At 41.5% G+C, this 23557-nt stretch overlaps 1 protein-coding gene across 4 annotated transcripts in view; it reads right to left on the bottom strand.

Moving 5' to 3' along the window:
• Nucleotides 1–23557, bottom strand: part of Hecw2 (HECT, C2 and WW domain containing E3 ubiquitin protein ligase 2) — a 397209-nt gene that overhangs the window by 97116 nt on the left and 276536 nt on the right. For all 4 annotated transcript variants that reach the window (XM_045146802.1, XM_045146800.1, XM_045146801.1 and 1 more), the window contains 4 exons: nucleotides 21770–21865; nucleotides 5058–5208; nucleotides 3966–4069; nucleotides 3314–3438 (listed from right to left, as the gene is read on the bottom strand). In XM_045146802.1, the coding sequence (XP_045002737.1) occupies nucleotides 3314–3438; nucleotides 3966–4069; nucleotides 5058–5208; nucleotides 21770–21865 (476 nt within the window). The remainder of the gene's footprint in view (nucleotides 1–3313; nucleotides 3439–3965; nucleotides 4070–5057; nucleotides 5209–21769; nucleotides 21866–23557) is intronic.

The following is a 23557-nucleotide window of genomic DNA, read 5'->3' as shown; positions in this document are numbered from 1 at the left end:
AGGTAAGACACAAAGGCTTCCAATTCTGTCTGCAGTTGAGTTTTCCTTTACATTTATGACAACATCCTATCTTAGGTTTGTTCTTTTCATTGTGTGTTATTAAATAAGTTGTTTATACATGAGATCTATTTTCCATGACTATCTTTCAATATAAATTGACTTCTTGAAATCGATTTATTTATTTTCTGAGGTAGTGTTTCAGTCTAACTGAGGCTGACCTGGAATTCACTCTATTCTCATGTTGATCCTCCTATCTCTGCCTCTCAAGTGCTGGGATTAAAGGTGTGTGCCACCATGCCTGGCTCCAACCATATTTTTTAAAGAGCACTAGAGGAGGTTTTAGAAATAGCTCAGTTGGTAAAGTGTTTGCTCTATAAGCTTGAGGACCCAAATCTGATCATCAGACATCAGCTGACCATGGTGGCACACAGCTGTCACCCCAGCACTGGGGAGGTGGAGACAGCATGGGGCTAGTCTAATTGGTAAATTCCCAGCTAATAGAAGACCCTGTTTCAAAAAACTGTCATTTTTCCCTCCAAAATATATCCAATACTGACCCCACTGTCTCAACTTCTATGAACACTGCACTAGCCCGAGCCACTTTTGCATTGCTGGGCCTTGTCATTTGTCTGCCTCTAAAACCAACCAGGTCCTCACAAACCCGTTCTCTGCATAGCATCTTGAATGAACTTCTAGAAAGCTGAATTACTTCCACAAAATAAACTCCTTTGGAATGAAATGTACTGGGAAAAAATAAATAAATAAAAGCCCAAATTCCTTGCCAGATCGTACAGGCTCTCTGACTGGCATCCCTGCTCAGTTCCCCAACCACATCAAACGCATTCTGATGCTCACCTTGTCATTCTTCAATCACAAGCCTTCACCTTCCTGCCTCCTTGACCCTGGGACAGCTTGAATATGGCCTGCTCTCTTGGACATGCCTGCCTGTCCCCATCTGAGACAGCACCTCCTGCAATCGGTGGCCAAGTCTCTCAACCTGCATGCTATTTGAGATGATTCATGCTGTGTATCATTATCTAATTATCTCTTTTCTTGATTAATCTATTATCTGTAACCCATTCTGTCTATCCTGTTTACTAATCTATTCCTCAAGTCTAAAATATTCTAGGCAAATGATCAGCATTTAGTAAACAATGATTAGTTAATGGTTGAAAAATGAACAAAGAGAAGCTTCTGTTATCTGACTTCCAGCCCAGAGCAGTTCCCTTTACAGTGTGATATTTTCTGTATTTTGTGGCAACTCTAAATGTTAGCCCATTTCTCCTTGTACAAAAGCCTGTCACCTGCTAGATTGCCCCATAAAAGAGTTTAGGTTTGGGAAACCTGTCTTCTCTCTACTTTCCCACCCTCAAGTCTAACTTTCCATGTGTCCTGAGCTTTCTACACACCAGAACTCCAAACTGGTGCACTGCAAAGTGGGTTCTGCATTTCTGTATTAACCGTCTATTTGCTAAATGTCATTTGTGGATCATGTATATGTATGAATATATGTATGTTATAGCATGCACTTGGAAGTCAAAGAGCAGCCTGGGGGTGTTTATCTCCTCCTTTCACCTTCTTTGGAGACAGAGTCTCACTTGGCATTTCTGCTGCTGTGAGCTCCTGGATTTCCCTGGCTGTCTCCCATTTTCCACTGGCATGTTTGTGTGCTTAAAGATGCAAAGGCATCTGGCTTTACATGGGGCCTGGGTAGTGGAACTCAGGTTGGAAGGCTTGTAAGCGAGTGTCTAATCTCCAAGCCATCTCTCCAACCCCATGCCAATGACTAAGACAACGCTAGCTTCATGAATGTCTTCCTTTACAAATATCTAGTCTCCTCTTGTTCATCTTCATCTCTAGGACAAGATTGTGTTCAGCCTTTGGAACCCATCACAAATGCAAACCCATGTGTAGCTCCCTTCCTTATGCGCTCCGTCCACTCAGAGTTACTCATCACAGCCATGTGTTTTCTCTAGCTGCCCATTATGACACTCATAACTTTTGGTGGGACATTGGAGTGTACTTTCAAGGCTGAGATTCCAAAGCCCACAGTTGCTGTCACCTTTACATCCCTTGGACTTAGCTCCATGCCCCGTGCCTAGCAGGGAATCGACAAGCTGCTGGTAAGTGGAACGTACAGCTGGCCTAAACCTTCTAGCAAGCTGTGCGGATAGCTCTCATGCTTCCCTGTTCATCCTCCACCCAAGTCTTCTTAGTTCCAAGCTAAACCTGTAAACCAGAAGACGGTACTGAGTAAAGCCAGGTACATGCACACACTCATAAAGCAAGATTAATGAAGTAAGGCAGAAATGAATGAATGTTAATAAAGTTAAGTTATCCCGAAACATCTCAGGTACTAGGAATATGATGACTTCTACATTGCCGCATGATCTATTCTGTTGTTGTTTTTTTTTTTTTCCTGCCAGTGCTGTTTTACTAAATTCAGTGTATTCGCCTCCTATTCCTTTAACAAATCTCTCATTCTAGCTTTCCTGTTATTGATAGTTATTTGTGTGGAGTTATTAACATTCAGGTTCATCTTCATTTTCTGTCATATATCTACCATATCTTCCCAACTGTCAGCCCAGGCCTCCACTCCTGTCCATTCCCTCTCCTCTGTTTCTTTATCCTCTGGTCCAGGATCCTTTCAGCTTGTGCTCTGAGGAATCCTGGCTGGACTTCCATGAGCAACATTCCACTCCTTGTGTAGCTAGTACAGACTGCCTCTAATTCGTATCTTCAGCAAGCCACCCATCAGTACTTGGAGACCTGTGGAGTGAGCCTTCTATTTTGGTCTGATCTTGTTCACCAAAATTCATCCATTGAAACCTAATCCCAAAACAGTGATAATAGAAGGTAACCTAAGAGGTGAGTAAGGCATAAGGGCAGAGTTCTCTTGGATGGAATTAATGCCTTCATACAAAGCATAGCCAAGCAGAGCCCCTGACACCATCATCCAGATGGGCAGCTGCAACAAGGTGCTATCCAAGAACTAGAAACGTGCCCTCACCCGACAGCCAATCAGCCTGTACATTGATCCTGGACTTCACACGATCCAGAATTATGAGAAATAAAGCTTTGTGGTTATAAGCCACACCACTCTCAAGGTTCGTGAGGGACTTTATTCGGTTTGTTTTTGTTTGTTATAGTGGGTTGACAAGCCATGTTTGTGTGGATGAGGTGGGCTAACACATACAGTAGTCATCACGGAGTTTGAAACACTGGTATTGCCCTGGCTGCCATTATATATGTGAGGATAACTTCATTTGGCCTGTTGTTTCTCCATCATGTACTTCCACGATCTACTACTCACAGGGTTAGAATGCAGCACGGTGAAGAACTCTGGGCTGATGAGGAACTTCACGGGGGGCGACTGTAACAGCAACGTGAGCCTGGATCTGGAGGTAGAGTGGGGCAGCACGTTCTCCCGTCGGAAATCTAGACACACAGTGGATCGCAAAGGCTCTCAGAGAAACAGTTTATTCATTTTTGTCTACATTTTAAGAGAACCAAACAATATAACCTATTTTTACTAGTTACTACATTTACATTTATTATTAGTATATTTCCTATTGTTTGAATCCTCCCCACAGGTTTTCTTTGTTGTAAATGCATTCACAAAAACCTGCATATTCTTAACTCCACTAAAATGCTACTTGATAAAATTTCTAGTCATTATTAACATTTCAGTGCATCTTTATCTCTTTTGAATGAACAGATTACCATCATCACACAGACTGAGAGATTTTGGAAATTTATCATCGATTTAGTTTTGTAATTCTTTTCTTAGTACTAACAAAAAGTGAAGAGTGAGTAGAAGTGAAATTTTGTTTTTTTGAGTTGGTTTACCAGATCTGCAAGAAAACAAGAATTTTCCAAAAGAAAGGCATACTTCTTGGAAATCCTCATGAATTTCTTTTCTACATTCATGAGACTGCAGACAGCAACAAGCCCATGGCTCTTACCTGCACTGGCTTGGTGAAAGTCGGCTTCCTCCCCGGCCCCATCAATAGCACTGGTGTTTTCTTCTGGCCTCTCATTAGTCATGGTCCTGCGGATGCTCTGATAACTGAAACCATGGGCCTGGGGTTACATTCCAGCTGCCTTAAGTTACCCGAGAGCCCTGAAGTTTCAGTCTTCTCAGCTTAAGTTGCTTCCTCCCAAGGCTCCCATTCCTAACCTTAAAAGGGATGGCAATGACCACTGGGATGACCCAAAATGCAACATGGTGCTAAGAAGAAGAGACAGAGGAGTGCCCAGCACTGAAACATCTCACACCCTCTAAGGCTCAGGGTCCATTGCAGAAGAGGTGGTGGAATGAATGTAAGAGCCAAAGGAAGGGTACCGCTCCTTACATACAACTGTCCAGACAGAAACTGGCCTCGCAATGCCTAGAAATCCCTACACAAGACCCTCATAATAGGAGGAAAGGATGATGACATCAAATTAAAAGAGATACTAATGGAGAGAGGGAGGGGATGTGACGGAGAGCAGAGTTATTAAGGGGAAATCAGGGGAGGGGAGGGAAATACCATGGTTTGTTGTCTGTAAGTATAGAAGTTGTCAATAAAATATATATATTATATTAAAAAAGGGCCACCTATTGTTTCAGTAAAAGACATTGATTGCATTGATTCTCTACTGCCCATCATTTACGAAACATTTTCCTGATAAATATTAAAACCTAAAAGAAAGTGTCCCTTCGTCAAGGAAAATGAAATAAAGAGCAGGGTCATATCCCACAGCAATGAGTGTGATGCTGACTTCAGATGTCAGGCACCACAGAGAAGACCAGGCATGTTCTGCTTCATGGAAAACCAGCGCCTCTGGCTAATGACAGGAGTCACTGTGATCTTTTTTGTCGTAGTTTCCAAACAAGGAGGCATGCTGGTGTGTGCATTTTTTCTAGTCCCATGGAGTCTACAACTCAAAAGGAAGGACAGCTACACCTTAGCGACAGGGCATCCAAAGAAAGGGACGGCCGAGTCTTCCACGCTGGGCCACGTACGAGCCCCAGAGCAGAGTGGAGCAGTAACAGAACGAATGCCCGAGCTCACCGCCGGTTCAGCTGCTCCATTTGCTGGATGGAGTTAGATCTCTGCAGCACCTGTGGGGCCGGAGGCGCTGTTGGCCGCTGCCACGTCGTGGTTCTGTTTACGTGGTCCACGTAGAAGATCCTGCCGTGGCTGTCGATGCGCGCCTCCCAGTCTAAACAGCAGGAAGGCACCGAGAGAGGTAAGGAGGAGGAGCTGCGGCCACTGAGGTGGTTCATCAAGTTCAGCACAAGTTCCCTCTCCCTGACATGCTATAATTTGGGACTAATAACACGTACCTCACTGCACAGTCCGGCTTTCCTCTCCAGTCTACCTAAGAAACTGTCATTACTAGTCATTAAGTCTCCACTGCATATATGATACCAAACTCTTGGAGAATCTCTAAATATACAGCATCTCCCTGAAATCTTAACCATCATATAGGAGCAGCAGGATCTTAAAATTACATGAAATTAGGACCATAATACTTTTAATATTTTCACATCAAAATTGACATTGGCTTTTATTTGAATTCAAATGTGATTTCTCTCTCTCACCCTCAGAATTGATGAAGGACTCAGAGCTTGAAACTTCTCTTTCCATGTGTCTATTTACACACTATTGTGGTGAACTTAATTTTCAGGAAGAAAGCAGCTAACTGAAGCGCCTGTGGTGATTACAGCCATTATCTACACACTCCATTTGCATCTTCCCAACAATAAACTCATTTTCAGCAGAAAGGGAATTTCTCCTCTCTAATCTCAATAAAATATGAGGTTTAAAAAGAGCATTTAATGGTGCATTAAGAAGTCATATTCATAAGCACACATGCAGTAAGGCAAGTAGACACATTTTCAAAGCCAGGTAACCTATATGGAGCTAAGACTGTGAAAGTACCTCCCTGTTCAAATCTGCAGAGAATGAGCCGATCTTTTCAAAAGGCAAAATTCTGGATCTCAGTGCATCTGGGAAGAAGAATTTTTATAGGAAATAAGAAAGCAGCAGAGCTCCATTCTTTACTTGGGAAAATTCTTTACTAATTTGTTTCTGCATAAATTATCTTTTGAAAGTAATAACTTTTTTTTTCTCATGAGCCATCTTATCTTGAACTCTCCATGTGACCACAAAGCTCATCAACAGCCTCCCTGGGGCCCACAGGGAAGGCATATGTCCTCCTGACCACCTATGGTATTTGCTCTGGAGTTGAACACAGCAATTATTATAATATAATCCTTAGGGTTGTATGGCACTCAGGTTCACATGGCTGGCATAAATCACCCAACCAAGAGCAGCTTTTGGGATAAAATGGCTTATTTTGGCTTACAGACTGAAGGAGAAGATCCATGATGGCAGGGGAAAACAATGGGATGAGCAGATTATGGATATCACCCCTTAGCCAACATAAGGTGGACAATAGCAACAGGAGAGTGTGCCAAACACTGACATGGGGAAACTGGCTATAATATTCATAAACCTACCCCCCAAAATACACTGCCTCCCAGAGGCATTAATTCACAAATCTCTATCAACTGGGGACCTAGCACTAAAAACACCTAAGTTTATAGGGGACACCTGAATCAAACCACCACATTCTGTCCCTGGTCCACATAAAGTGATAACCACCCATGATGTAAAATGCAATGCATTCAGTCCAACTTTACACATCACCATAGTTTTTGTCAAACCCAGTGATATTCAAACATCCCCATAGTTCAAGATTTTTTTAAAAAAAAATTTTTTTAATTTATTTGAGAGCAACAGACACAGAGAGAAAGACAGATAGGGGAGGAAGAGAGAGAATGGGCGCGCCAGGGCTTCCAGCCTCTGCAAATGAACTCCAGATGCGTGCACCCCCTTGTGCATCTGGCTAACGTGGGACCTGGGGAACCGAGCCTCGAACCGGGGTCCTTAGGCTTCACAGGCAAGCACTTAACCGCTAAGCCATCTCTCCAGCCCAAGTTTAAGATTTTTGAACTGAGCCATAGTACCAAAAAATCCCCCCCAAACCCATAATGACACAGAATAAACATTCACACTGCAAAAGACGGCATTGGGCATAGCAAAGAAATATTCAACCAATACAAGATTTAAAACAACCAGGGAAAACATCAAACTCTGTGGCTCCAAGTCCAACAACTCTAGTCAGTGACAAGTCTCCATGTCTGATAATTCCAACCAGCAACAAGTCTCTGGAGTTCCAACTCCACCCCTTCAATACTCACAGTCCTAGTAAACTTTTCCAGGGCTAGCAGTTCTCCTTCGCAGCCATCTCATGGTATCAGCATCTCCACTGCAACCCAGGGCCCATCCCCATGGCTCCATTGGGTCTCCATGCAGGCATCTAGCAAATCCACTTCACATTGCCCATGGTCATTTCCAAAATATAAGACTGCATTGCAAATTCAATGACCCTCTCTTTCATGCATTTCTTATACTCCACAATACCAGGAAGGGTACCAATTTGTTAATCCAGGGTGGGGGGAAATAAAGCAGACTTTGAAGAAAATGACACTCCTTGAGCACTCAGGCCCCTGCAAAAGATTCTACATTCTTCCTGTTGCCCCAGTGCAGGTCAGCTGGCTCCATCTCAAAGGTTGAAATCTCATACAATTGCAGCTGAACAAGCAGAAATTTCAGCCCAAAGATTTCATATCTATGCCACACCAATCCATTTCTACACAAGCAACACTGCACAACTTCTCAGGACATGGCCATAACAGCGAGCCTCTCACACAAACTGCTTCTGGCCCAATCCAAGCAAAGCTCTTTCTCACCCTCACAAGTCAAACCTCATAATCCATAGTTCTTACAGCATTCAGGTATTTCAAATATGACCAGGATAGTCCATCAAGGTGTATTTACAGCCCTCTCTTAGGTATCTCTTAGGCCAAGATTTCAAATCCTTCCACATTCCTCTTGAAAATCAGCTCCAAAAAGCCAAAGCCACACAGTCAGATATCTAGCAGCAAATGATCCCACTTCTGGTACCAACATCACTGTTGTAGTCAGATTCACATTGCTGGCAGAAATCACCTGACTAAGAGCAGTGTGTGGGCAAGAAGGTTTATTTTGGCTTATAGACTTGAGGGGAAGCTCCATGATGGCAGGGGAAAATGATAGCACGAGCAGAGGGTGGACATCACCTCCTGGCCAATATGAAGTGGACAATAGCAACAGCAGGGTGTGATAAACACTTGCAAGGGGAAACTGGCTATAATTGGTTGCAAAGACCTGCCTGGTAGATATACAGCTTGCAACAAGGCCATCACTGCAGCTATGAGCAGACAGGTATAATTTGTGGATCCAACAAATTGCACCTTATGAAAACTGGCAAAGGAAAAAAAAACTGGGCCAAGCATAAACACAACACAACACAACACAACACAACAGCAACTTAACGCCTTTCACACTCCAAGGCAAGCCGAATCACAGTGAAGCTGCCTGACAAACATCAATTCTTGGGGACAGCTACAAACCTATCAATGGGACATTTTCAAAAGACCTCGTGCTCAGTCTGTGTGATACCAACAAGTGGTGAGGACATGACAGCATGATCAGGAACCATTTTCCAGAACTTCCGTGCACCCCACTGTTGTTCTGCTCAGTTCAAGCTTACTAATCTCAAACATCTCAACAATCAAATTATTCCAATCTCATTCCTGTTTTATTAGAGCAGGAAAATCTAAATGTGTGCAGTATGTCAAGTCAAATGCATATGAAAACAAGTTCCCATTCTTTCCTTCAGAGTGTTTACAGTAGCTGTAATTTTTTTTTTTTTTTTAATGAAGAATAGGTCAATTAGAGGTTGAAAAAAAGAACAGAGACAACTAAAGGAAACAGAAAGATGTTGTCAAACTTCTAAGATAAGGTTATTACTAAAATTTGGCTCTAAATTTCTGGCGGTTAAGGCAGAAATAAAACACATTGTTGCATACTTTCCATTCCCTGACAAAGAAAACTTAAAAAAAAAAAATACCAAAACCTTCAGAGGTGGAATGTTTTCCTTAGAACTAACAGGATTTATCAAATAAGATGTGCATGTTGCCTGTTCAATAGATATATGGGAGCAAAATGGAGAGGTTTTAGGAGGATCCCAAAACTTAGTTACCACTTGGCCTTATGCATACCCTATAAAAACTAAACAAATAACCCAGGTGTGGTGGCACATGCCTTTAATCCCAGCACTCGGAAGGCAGAGGTAGGAGGATCGCCGTGAGTTCAAGGCCATCCTGAGACTACAGAGTGAATTCTAGGTCAGCCTGGGATAGAGTGAGACTCCACCTCAAAATAAATAAATAAATAAATTAATTAATTAATTAAATTAAACAAATAATTTAAGGATATATGCTGCTATAAAAATCTTATATTTACCTTTTACAAAGTCCAGGAACAACTTTAATTTATAGTTCATTAAAAGCAGTTTCACATACAATACTGAGAATAAGAAATGAGTACAAAACTTACTTTCTACAAATATGGACCGCTGAATGACTGTTACTATCAAATAGCATATCATCACCTTGGGGTTGTTACTGAAGTTCCCACAAAGAGAATTTCTACGTTGCTCACTTCTAATGGATGTCTGGGGCATTGAACTGCTGTTTGCTTATTGATTAACTACCCAAGTGGTAAACATCTTTCCATCCAGGCAAGGGTAGCAGGCGTCTTGTAGAAAGGCTTATCCTCTGTCATAGCTACTACAGCCACTTAAGGTACAACACTGTGCATGTCTTTCTATTGGTTCTGATTTGGTTTTGGCATGAGAATGTATATGAAAACACATTTCACAGTATCAAAGTTTCTTTCAGATAGACAAAGCCAAACGCAGGCAATAGGAAGGCCCCATCTTAACCCTCACTTTTATCCCGCCACATTGTACCATAAGAGTAGCAATCCTGATGGAGTGAGAGTGAATGCAATGGGTGAGGTGGGATGCACTAAATCAGAATGTAGGCATAGTTTCTCGCCACAGCTTGTCATGCCTTTGCTACAAGACCTTCAAAACATCACTATATTTCTATGAATCACTGCTCAGGAAAATTATTGGAAAGATGAAACATTTTTCTAAGATTCCCTACACTCCTAAAATTCTCTGAATCTAAAGCAATGCCCACTTTATTACATTAGTTCAATAAGGATCTAGTAACATCTAAATATCATCCTGTGTATCATATCATCTTATATATAGGCTACAAATTCCAAGCTCAACTCAACTTATTGTAGGTGAGAGGCCAGAGCCCCGAGCGGTGGAACTGTCCACCCACCCACCAACTCCTGTGGTCTTCCACATAAGATTTCCCTCCTTTAAAGAGCTACATGACAATAATAAAGCTTCAAGACTATGACCTAGAGAATTTTCTCAAGGCATGGTCTAACAAAAAGTGCCGGAATAACTTTGAGGATCTGAGTAAAAATGGATTCCTAAGACACACACCAGGCCTTCAGATTCCAACTCTGAGCCAAAACTCAGTTGTCTCCATTTTAACTAACCTTCCCAGGGGATCCCAGACACTACAATTTGAGAGTACAGATATAAATGAATAAGAACTTAAAACAGCAGCTGATATGTGGCTTGATTTCTCAGAGGCCATGAAGTGTGAGTGAGTGATGAGATGTAAATATATGCCCCTTTTAGGGCTGACCCTGGGAAGCTCACTGACCAAGCAGGATGAAGTACGAGGGGGAGGAGGCCGGCACCGGATGACACAAGTCAAGTGGCAGGAGACGTTCTGAACGGGGGCTTGAACAGGTTGCAATGGATTGATAAAACTTACCGGCATGTTGTGAAGTAAACCTATGTGTCCCCTATAAAATATTATCATAATTATGGTATTGCAACCCAATAGAAAGCTGGTCAAGTCATATGAACTCAAAGTATTTTCAAGAAAAGCATAGCTTTGTGGTGCAGCAGAGGACCGTGTTAGTGTTACTGTAACACTTCAGAAAGCAATGTCCCATTCGTCTGAAGTACAACAATATGTGACTTGAGGCATTATGATGAGGACACTGGTGGTTACTCATCACTACCAGAGGCTTTGCAGAGGATTTCTAAGGTGCTGGGGGTAGGGGTATGTCCAGCCAGAAAGAAATCAGTAGGCTGAATGTACTCTTTCCTGCTACATTTTACTTCAAGAAAAAGTTTTTTTTTAATATTTTTTGTTCATTATTTATTTATTTATTTGAGAGCTACAGACACAGAGAGAAAGACAGAGGGAGAGAGAGAGAATGGGCGCGCCAGGGCTTCCAGCCTCTGCAAACGAACTCCAGATGCGTGCGCCCCCTTGTGCATCTGGCTAACGTGGGACCTGGGGAACAGAGCCTTGAACTGGGTTCCTTAGGCTTCACAGGCAAGCGCTTAACCACTAAGCCATCTCTCCAGCCCCAAGAAAAAGTTTTAATAGTTCAAAATAGCTATACTTTTGCTCTTAAGTCTTCAATTCTTAAGAAAGTAGTTTTTGAGATTAAATGTGTCATTTTTTTTTCCTGCAAAAGTCAATCTTAAGCTTCACAGAGTAAGAGCCCCTAAGAAATTCTAAGGCTAATTATACCATTCACGGTGGCTGACTGCTTTTAGGCTTTCATTTTGCAGGATACTTTAATCATGAAAGTGATAAATGTCTCCCTCTCTTCTTCCAGACTGGCCATCCATGCCTATCACAGTGGAGGCTCATTCTGGCAATATGACAACCACCCTGAGGGCCTGTCAGAGTCCACTAATCCAAAATGTTCATCTAGAATTATATTCCATATTTTATATAGTCCAGCAATGGGTTAAGACTCAATTGCATTACAGTCAATGGTGAGAGGGGTCATTTTTCAGAGATGGCTGGCTTGGCCATTTTTTTCTCCACTTTTATAATTATGCTCAAAAGACAAAGAGAGCCAAGATGTTAATGTTCTGGTTGGCTTCATCTTCAAAGTGCATCTAGCTGCCAGCCCCATAGATGCCCTCAGAATGAGAAGACAGCTCATTCTTAAGATGTTCAGGACATACTTAAGGCCAGGCTAATGCCCTGGGAGGACTCTTTAACTGTCAGGCCCCCTTATTTTCTAACAATCTTTAGAACATTTCCCAACTAATGTTTGGTGACACAGGGCTCATGGGCCATAGAGCATGCTCGTAGCCTAAGACAGGGGTAAGTTTTAGAGATTTTTGGTAGATCATTATCACAGCCAGTCTATACTAAGTTCAAGTCTTTTTCCTTATCCTGAAGTAGGGGAGCGGCTTCAGGAAACAGTAAATACCTGCTTTACATAAAGTGGCTCAAGCAAATGTTCAGAAACTAAATATTCCCTTGAAATATAGGCTAGCATGTGATTGGCTGTAGCATTGAACTGACATAGCAAGACACTACTGAAGCCCAACTGGGTTTTTAAATCTTCAAAGAAAAGCATGACATGTGATAGGTACTTCTTCTCACTGCACGTTAGTATGCAAATATCTTACCAGGTGAAAATAAATCAAAAGAATAACAAATAAGATGATGAGGAAAATGAAAAAAGAAGAATCCAGTCTGGGAGCCATTCAAACCCAAAGTGCCTTGTTTGCATTGCTTATACTATGGGTATGAGGACAGTGACCCACAAGGACAGCAAAGGACACTCGGCCAGAAGCAGATGCTGAACAGGGTTTGCCTATCTGGACAACTTAATGTTGTCTCCCACGGTCATGGCCACCACTCCCACAGAAGAGGGGCTGAAATAAGCAGAGTTATGCTGCATAAATACATCCCACAAGAAAAGAAATCTGAGTCTCCTTATGTCTGATTGCAAGACACAATATAACAAAGTTTCAGGAACATCCTCAAGCCCTCTGAGTTAAGTGTTAGCCAAAATGTCAGCGTTATATGCATCTGCCCATATCTCCCTTCTTTTATAAATCTTAGATTAGACTACTAAATACAGGAGAACAAATGTTTGAAACTCTGCTTCAACTTTTACTAGAATGAGATCTTAAGCAAGTACCTGAATTAATCTGGGTTTCATCAATAAATGGGGAAAAAGTCATATTACCTGACTTTTACTAGAGATAAGACCTGCTTAATATACCTTGAAAAACTACTATAACAAAACTACAGAAGTACAAGTGATTTAAAAAGTACAAGACACCACACAGATTTGAGTTATCATAAGAAATAGTATTTTATAAAGGTGCAAATATCCACCTTAATTCAGCCTTTAGCTGAGCCACAGATGTAGTTCACAGAAAAGCCATAGTAGATAACAGAGAGCCAAGTTGTGTATGAATAGACAGCAAGTAAGGATATTAGAGTGATAGACAGATCTCCAGAACACATGTGAATGGGAGACAGAATAGCTATCAGCAATGTTAAGACCCCATCTTTAACCTACCCTCAATCATATAAATCCTCAAATTTGTAATTTTTTTGGTCCTATAACATTACTGTGTGTATCTGACCTCATTTTTTTTTTTTTAGGAAAAAATAAACCATTTTCAGATCTCAATTTTCTTTAATATAAACTATTCTGGTTATATTTTACAAAACAGTCATTTATTGAGTCTTAAATAAATTAGTATCAAGACATGTTTCTTTGTGTACCAATGAAGTATTAGATTGTCCTGTCATTACTGCCACAGGTTTGCCAACCCTATTGCAACCCTCTCAGGAGCAGCAGTGTCTTTCTAATATCAATAAGATTGAAGGTAACAATGCACTTGACATGTCCACTACAGGGTGGCACCACCATCACCACTGAAATCACTGGTTAAGAGGTAAGATGTCTTACATTGTTTTCTGCCTGCATACCAGTAATGCACTGAATAGGATATACTGTTAAGCCACTTTTACTCTTGGGTATGTCAACTACTTCAAATGAATGGCCAAATGTTTATTAAAATTTATCTGCATAATTCTATTATCAGTGTTTAAGCAAATCTCAAATATGGGTCTTTTGCAGTCAGGTTCGTATGGCTAGAAGAAATCACCCAACCAAGAGAAACTTGTGGGGAAAAAAAGAGGTTTATTTTGGCTTATAGGCTCAAAAGGGAAGTTCCACGATGGCAAGAGAAAATGATGGCATGAGGGACACCTGAATCAAACCAGCACATTCTTCCCTGGCCTCCATAAACTGATAACCAATCATCCATGATGTAAATACAATGCATTCAGTCCAACTTTAAAAGTCCCCATATTTTTTATTAATTATGTTCAAACATCCCCGTACTCCAATGTCTTTTAACTGAGCCATAGTACCAACAAATCCCCCCAAAACCCATAATGGCTCAGAATAAACATTTATACTTCAAAAGATGGCATTGGGCATAGCAAAGAAATATTCAACAAATACAAGACAAAAGCAGGGCAAACATCAAGCTCTGTAAGTCCAAGTCCAACAACTCTAGACAGTAACAAGTCTCCAAGTTCGATAATTCTAACCAGCAACAAGCCTCTGGAATTCCAATTCCTTCCCCTTCAGTTAGGCTACTCACAGTCCTCGAAAACTTCATCTGGGGCCAGTTCTCCTTGGCAGCCATCCCTTGGTCCTGGCATCTCCACTGGGTCTCCACTGCAATGGTTCATCCACGGTTCATCCTCATGGCTCCACTGGATCTCCATGCATCCAACACACCTGCTTACACTGCCCATGGCCGTTTCCAAAATACAAGACCACATTGCAAACTCAATGATTCTTTCTTGCATTTATTATATCCCACAATACCAGGTAGGGTGCAATTTGTTAATCCAGGAGGAAATAAAGCAGATTTTGAAGAACAGGACATTCCTTGAGCACTCAGCCCCTTCAAAAGAGTCTACATTCTCCCTGTTGCCCCTGTGCAGGTCAGCTGGCCCAATCTCAAAGGTTGTAATCTCTTAATTGCAGCTGGACAGGCATCAGTTTTGACCAAACATTTCTTTCTGTGCCATATCTCTTTGCTCACATCAGTCCGTTTCTATGCAAAGCAACTCTGCACAAGATCTCAGGACATGAGCATAACAACAAGCCTCTCACACTAAGTGCTTCTTACCAAATCTAAGCAAAGCTCTTTCTCACCCTCATCAGTGAAACCTCACAGTCCATAGATCTTACTGCATTCAGGTACTTCAGCTCTGACCAGAATAGTCCATCAAGCTGTACTTACAGTCCTGTAAGGCATCTCTTAGGCCAAGGTTTCAAATTCATCCACATTCCTCTTGAAAATCAGGTCCAAAACCCCGAAGCCACATAGCCAGGTATCTAGCAGCAAATGACACCACTCCTTGGTACCAACATTACTGCTGCAGTCAAGTTCACATTGCTGGTAGAACTCACCCAACCAAGAGCAGATTGTGGGAAAAAGGGGTTTATTTTGGCTTATAGGCTCAATGGGGAAACTCCATGATGGCAGGAGAAAACAATGGCATGAGCAGAGGGTGGACATCACCCCCTGGCCAACATCAGGTGAATAATAGCGAAAGGACATTATGCCAAATACTGGCAAAGGGACATGGCTATAGCACCCATAAGCCTTCCCCCAACAATACACTTTCTCCAGGAGACATTAATTCCCAAATTTCTATCAGTTGGGAACCTGACATTCAGAGCACATAAATTTATGGGGGAACACCTGCATCAAACCACCACAGGGTCCTGATTTCAGTAAGAAGGTACCTGTGTTTATTAAACACAATCTATCAACCAAAATTATATCCAGCAAATATTAAAGCATTTGGAGGGGACTAGAAGAATATCAGTTGTCAAAGCATTCATGTAATACTATGCCTCCTATTTCACATGAATGGCCAGACGTTTATTAAAAACTTTATCTGTAGACTTCCAGTCAAGATGGCATCCTCTGAACCATGCTTCAGCTTCAGGGGCAATAGCAGGCAAGATATGTGAGGTTCCAGGGTCAGCAGGTCCTAGCAGACCTCCAGTGGGAGAGCACTAAGAAGCACAATAGGGAACCCACTGATTCCCATGCTCTTAGGTAGCCCACTAGACCCTCAGACCCATCAAGCAGCCATCCCAGCCAAGGCATCACTGACCAGGTTCTTTCCTAGGCTACCTGCACACTCCGTGGATCTGGGCCAGGCTCCTCCCACCTTTCCCTGTGCCAATCAGCTCTCATTCTTCCCTCCCTCATGCCCATCCCCCACCCTGCCACACCACCAGGATCCTGCCATCCTATTCCCCCTGCCGCACCATGCCACCAGAACCATGCCATATCATCCTCCCACTGTGCCACCCACTGGGACCACTCTGTCCCATCACCCACCCTGCCACCTGCCACTGGGCTCACACATCCCATCCCCCCTCTCCCCACCAACCACCAACGGTCAGAGCCATCCTATACCCAGCCCACCACCTGCCTCCAAGACCATGCAGTCTCCAGGCTCCTCTCTGCACCCACCACCAGGTCTCTAGGTCCCCACAAGGACCCCGCCAACTCCTCCAGCCTGAGCAGACAGGCCCCCTTGCCATCAAAAGCCTAATCTAGTTAAACATAACAGGGAACAATCACTGAAGACACTTCAAGGGTAAACTATAGCTTCCTCCTGAATTAAATAATATTTCTACACTGTGATGGGCAGACCTCAGTACAAAAGGAGCAACATGAACCATCAAATGGAAGGAACGCTAACAAGGTTGCCTAGTCCCACAATGGAAGTCTCTAATTAAAACACAGAAGAGACAACAGGACCAGAACCCAAAAATGAAGACAGAAGGTATGTGACTCTAACCAAGCAATTGGCAGGACTTGTAGAAAATCAACAAAAGACCAACAATTGTGTGAATGCTGTCCTTACTAGGTTGGACATAACAGAAAAAAAAAAAAAAGAGAGAGAGAGAGAGAGTCTTCCAAAGAGAGTTAAGTGATCTGAAGGAGAGCTGGTTCTTTGAAAAAATAAACAAAATTAATTAATTTGATCAAGAAAGAAGAAAAAAAGAAGAGATATGATTCAAATTAACAAAATTAGAAATGAAAAAGGAGAGATAACAGACATAAGTAAAATTGGAAGAATCATGAAGACATATTTCCAAAACCTCTATTCCACAAAACTGGAAGGAATGGATATATTCCTGAATACATACGGCCTACTAAAACTAAACTCAGAGCATATTAATCTTCTAAACAAACCTATCATACCTGTCAACATTAAAAAGGTAATCAAAAACCTCCTCCCAAAAAAGAGTCCAGGACCAGATGGCTTCTCAGATGAATTCTGTCAAACCTTCGTTGAAAAACTGAAACCAATTTTTCTCAAACTGTTCCACATAATTGGAGAACAGGGAAAGCTTCCCAACTCCTTTTATGAAGCTAGTATTACCCTAATCCCAAAACCAGACAGAAATACAACAAGAAAAGAAAACTATAGGCCTATATCTCTGATGAACTGATATGCAAAGATCCTGAACAAAATCCTCACAAACAGAATTCAACAATATATTAAAAGCATTATCCACCTTGATCAAGTAGGCTTTATCCCAGGATCATAGGGGTGGTTCAACATATGGAAATCTGTCACTGTAATATACCACATAAGTAGGCTTAATCACAAAAAACACATGATTGTTTCAATAGGTGCAGAAAAGTCCTTCAACAAAAGACACATCACTTCATGATCAAAATATTGGAGAGAATAGGCATGGAGGGTTTATATCTCAACATAGTAAAGGCTGTAAAGAAAGCTCCTAAAGGCCAATTCATACTTCATGGGAAAAGACTCAAACAATTCCCATTGAGATTAGGAACAACACAGGGGTGCCTACTCACACCTCTGCTCTTCAACATAGTACTAGAAGTCCTAGCCCAAGCAATAAGACAAGAGAAAGAAATAAAAGGGATATAAATTGGAAAGGAAGAAGTCAAGTTATCCCTATTTGCAGACAACATGATCCTATACATAATTGACCTGAGAGCCTCCATCTCAAAACTCTTAAAGGTGATAAGTTCCTTCAGCAAAGTAGCAGGATACAAAATCAATATACAAAAATCAGTAACCTTTCTATAAGCAAAGGATAAAGATACAGGGAAAGAAATTAGCAACACTGTCCCATTTTCAATATCAACAATAACAACAACAACAACAAAATACCTTGGAATAACACTAATCAAGGATGTGAAAGACATATATAATCAAAACACTCAAGAAAGAAATTGAGGAGGACTTGAGAAGATAGAAAGGCCTCCCATGCTCCTGGATAGGCAGAATTAACATTGTGAAAATGACAATCCTACTAAAAGCAATGTACAGATTTAATGCAATACCAATAAAAATCCAAGCATTTTTCTGAACAGAGATAGAAAAAGATTAATTCATACTGAATTGTAGCAGGCCTCAGATATCCAAGTATCCTCAGCAAAAACACCTCTTGAAGCATCACCATACCTGATCTAAAGCTATATTACAAAGCTATAGTAACAAAAGCAGCATGGTCTAGCATAAAAACAGGAATATAGACCAATCAAACAGAATTGAGGATCCAGAATTTATGTCAAATAACTACAGCTACTTGATCTTTGACAAAGGCCCTAATAATATAGACTGGAGAAAAGACAGCATCTTCAAGATATGGTGCTGGACAAACTGGATAACCTTATGCAGAAAAATGAAACTAGACCCACATATCTTGCCATGCATAAAAATCAAGTCCAAATGGATCAAAGACCTCAATATAAGACCTGTGGCTCTTCTACTACTGGAAGAAAAAATAGGAGGAACCTTACATGATATAGGAGTGGGAAAAGACTTTCTTAACAAAACTCTAGGATCTTAGGAACTTAAACAATTACTCAACCATTGGGATCTCATGAAGCTGAGAGGTTTTTTTTCACAGACAAACATACCATAAGCAGAGACAACAGATTACCCACAGAATGGGAGAAAATTTTTGCCAGCTATTCAACTGACAGAGGCCTAGTTACTGGAATCTACAAAGAACTCAAAAACCTAAACAATAAATATTCAAACAATTCACTCACAAAGTGGAGCAGAGAACTGAATAGGGAGTTCTCAGAGTAAGAAATACAAATGGCAAACACACACTTAAGAAAGTGTTCAATATCCCTAACCATCAGTGAGATGCAAATTAAAACAATTATGAGATTCCACCTTACCCCAGTAAGGATAGCAAACATTAAAAAATCAAATGAAAACAAATGTTGGTGAGGATATGGAGAAATAGGGACTCTCATTCACTGTTATTGGGAATGTAAACTGGTACAATCACTATAGAAATAAATATGGAGACTCCTTAAAAGGTTGACTATAAAGATACCAACAGACCCAGTTATTCTCTTACTGGGAATTTACCCTAAAAACCCCATGCCTCAGTTCGGAGATATTTGCTCAACCATGTTTATACCTGTTCAATTCATGATAGCTAAAAACTGGACTCGAATAACCAAGATGTGGTATATCTACATGATGGAATTCTACTCAGCAGTTAGAAAAATGACACAATGAAATTTGTTGAACTTGGAACAGATCATACTCATTGAACTCACCTAATCACAGAAAGACAATCATTGCATGTTCTCACTCATTTGCAGCTCCTAACTTGGATTAGCCTGAGATGCTGATATACATAATAGGCATTTCAAGGCCTGGACAATAAGTACGGTAGGGCTTGAAGACAGGGTAAGGGTGGAGTGGGGGGACACAAAACTGATTCAAAATGGAACTGGTACCATAAATCCCTATATCTATCTATCAACCACAATTATGTCCAACAAGCATTAAAGCATTTGGAGGGGATTAGAAGAATACCAGTTGTCAAAGCATTCATGTGATGCCACACCTCCTTGACCAGCCTTCAGAAACTCTACTATTCAACTAGAACTACATAAAAACAACACTCTCCCAGATACTCTCCTGGTGCTTCTAATATGTTTTCTCCAGTTATACCTAACCATATTCTTGGAACATCCCCATTTTCTGACTCTAAATTTTCTCCAAGGGTAAATAAAAAAAGTTTTTCTTGGTTGACCTTCAGCCTGCTTCAGATGACCCATGGCTAATTAACTGCTTGTTCTATTTTTTTCAGCTGCTTAAGATACATGTTCTTTATGACTAATGGCCCTCAGATGTCCAAATGCATGAGCAAGGGAGTGATCTGCACACAATAGAATTTCAGAAGAATAATTTCAATTATTTTGACAAACTATAATGGGACCCATTCAATTCTTTGCCAGCTCCCTCATAACTCACTGTTTCAGTCCTAGAAATGCATGCCTGTTATGCTTTGCATTCCATCATTTAAAACAGGCCCAAAGGCCTTCGTCTTTGCCACAGTCATACAGGAGGGTAAGCAATGAAGACCAAAAAGTGTACCTGCTGATGATTTCCTAAATGCCCAACTGTGATAGCGTGAATTAGTGCTCCCATACACTCATGTGTTCTCGGTCCTTGGATCCCAGCTGGTGGCAATTTGGGAGGTGAGCCGTGTTGGAGGAAGTGTGTTGCTGGGGGAAGGCTTTTGCATGTTATAGCCAGCTCCTCCTTGACAGAGCTCAGCTCACTCTCTTGCTACTGTTTTTCATTTGCTGTGGCAGAGGTGATGTCCAGCCTCACCTCATGTCAACCTTTCCTTGCCATCATAAAGCTTCCCCACAAGACTATAAGCTAAAGAAAAAGGAAAAACAACACACAAAACAAACAAAAGAAGATTTCCTCCAACCAGCTACATCTGTTTGGGAGCTTTGTCCCAGAAACGTGAAGTTCACTGCAACACCAACCTGAGAGCTGTGTAATAAATCGCCAGTGTGCGCTAGTCTCGTATAGAACAGCACAGCGCTTTAATGAATTTCCTGAAATTAAATAGGATTTTGTCCAGATTATGAGGTGGCATGATTTATGCATTTGGACACAGGCTGTGAACCATTTCTCCGGCATCCCTCATCCTCAACCTTCTCTTGAAACTACTAAATGTTTACTGAAAGTGAACGAAATGGGAAACATTTTCACAGCCCCCCAAATAATGGTCATATGTCCCCCTAAACAATAGGCTAATGTCTGAAATCAATAACACTTACCTGAATTTCCCTAAATAAATCAAAACCTTGTGTTTAATGATTTAAAATGAAGTGGACAAAAGGCAGTATATTATTTGAAGTGAGAGTTTTCTAAGAGAATCTACCAATGTGTCTACTTAATGAATGAAAGTTCATGTCACTGTTAAGCTTGATTTTTTTAACAAAATTTTTTATACATCCAATTGCCTAAAATATTTGGATCTACTTCCATGACTATGACATTTACTCCATGGATGGTGCAATGCTTGTTTTCCCGAGATGCTCTTTCTTATTAAAATTTGTTTTAATTTAATTTTAGGGGTTTTTTTTGGAAAGAGAGACAGAGAATCTTTCTCACACACACACACACACACAGAGAGAGAGAGAGAGAGAGAGAGAGAGAGAGAGAGAGAGAGAGAGAAACAATTGGCACACCAGGGCCTCAACCACTGCAATTGAACTGATGCTTGCACCACCTAGTGGGCATTTATGACCTTGTGCTTGCCTCACTTTTGTGAGTCTAATGTGGGACCTGGAGAGTCAAACATGGGTCCCTAGGCTTTGCAGGCAAGTGCCTTGATCACCAAGCTGTCTCTCCAGCCCCCAGATGCTCTTTCACTCAGAACACTGTCAGAGAGGAGTGACTGGCATGATACTTTCCAGCTTACAGCTACCCATCAGGTGGCAGCGTCCAGACTCTCCAGAACCCATGGAATGAGTCTGCCAATCACAGATACACCCTGGAATTCAAGAGGACCTTTGGCCAACAGCTGCTTACTTGGTGGGAGAGCCTCATCCACCCTCTGGTACCGGCTGACATCCTGGCGCACAGAAGGTAGTGACCGCAAGGGCTGGTGGCCATTGGCTTGAGAACCTAGAATTTAAAGTAAAATGTTACCCACATATATCTTTCTCTTTCAGTCAAGCTCCGTCTATTTTCATATACAAATAGATAAGGACATCTAAGCCTGGTGTAGTGAAACATCTGGAATTCCAGTACTTGGGAGGCCAACACAGGAAGATAAAAAAGTTCAGCCTAGACTACACAACAAGACCCTGACTCAATAAAAAGCAAGAAAACAGCTGGGAGTGGAAGTGCACGCCTTTAATCCCAGTACTCGGGAGACAGAAGTAGGAGGATCACCATGAGTTGAAAGCCACCGTGGGACTACATAGTGAATTCCAGGTCAGTTGGGCTACAGCGAGACCCTACCTAGAAAAAAAAAAAAAAAATTGAAGCAAGAAAGCAAGCAAACAGAAAACTCCAAACATCAATCCCAAGGCTGGTCTCTTTGCCCTCTTGTATCTCATTTCCCACTAATGACCTGGAAAGGAAAGAAGACCAGCAGGCAGTGAGGGCGCAGAGAGACCTGCCTAGAGCAACGTCCTCCTGCAGGCAGCTCTCGGGCAGCCTGCTTCTGCTCTACTCAGGCACTGATGCTCAAAGCTCGGCCACAGGACAGCCATACCATCAATAAAGGAAACCAAAGCAAAATAAAAGGTAGATGAAAAGAAAGGGTTAGTTTAGATAAGATAGTAGGAAACCATTCCTATAGCTTAGTGGTAGTATGCCTGTCTAGTAAGTGTAAGGCCCTAGGTCCAATCCCCAGTACAAAAAGGAAACAAGAAGAAAAAAAAAATACATTCATTTTTCTGAACTTATACTGCTCAGGTGTATAAAATTACACTTTGACTTTTTAATGTGGTTCTATAGAACATGCTAAAGAAATCATGCTACAGAGCTGCATCTACCAAGACACAAAACAAACGTGTCAACGTGCATCCTCAGACGTTCGTCTTCACATGTCCGAATGCGTCACCTGACCTCTCTGACATTTCTTTTATATTTGTTTATTTTTATTATTTATTTGAGAGACAGAAAGAAGCAGATGACAGAGACAGAGAGGGAGAGAGAGAGAGAATGGGCATGGCAGGGCTTCCAGCCACTGCAAACACCTGTGCATCAGGCATTACATGGGCACTGGGGAATTGAACCTGGGTCCTTTGGCTTTGCTGGCAAGCACCTTAACTACTAAGCCATCTCTCCAGCCCCTCTCTGACATCCCTTATACTATATTAGACAAAACACTGAAGTGAAGCTGCTATTAACCTTTTCTTCAAAGGTTTCTATGTAGGGAGAATGACTTAGAGTGTTTCTGATGACCTCTATAGATGATTCCAAGACAGTGTCTGCCAGCTTGTTTGGTTTCATATCATATTTAAGTTTGAAGATTGCCATTTGCCAATCCTTTTATTTCAACAATGGATGCTTCTTTTTTAAAAAAAAAAAAAAAAAGTCTGAATTTGCACTTAGGCCCATCTATATGCAAACCACACCATCTTCTTCCCACCGGTGTGAATTACATTTCTCAGAACCCTCCTCCCCGAGAGCTGATGTGGAAGACTTGATTTAGAGGAAGGGCTTCAGGTGTCCACACATTTGTTACCTGTTTCCATCTCTTCCCTCTCTTAATCCTCTTTTTGTTAACTTCTAAACTCTCAAGTGAGGAATTAACCTGCATATTCGCCTATTTACATAACACACCACTTATAAAACCGTACCACA

Source organism: Jaculus jaculus, chromosome 4 (genome assembly GCF_020740685.1).
Source record: "Jaculus jaculus isolate mJacJac1 chromosome 4, mJacJac1.mat.Y.cur, whole genome shotgun sequence".
Classification (NCBI taxonomy): domain Eukaryota; kingdom Metazoa; phylum Chordata; class Mammalia; order Rodentia; family Dipodidae; genus Jaculus; species Jaculus jaculus.
The sequence above is the reverse complement of the archived record's forward strand: the minus strand, read 5'-3'. Positions and strand labels throughout refer to the sequence as shown.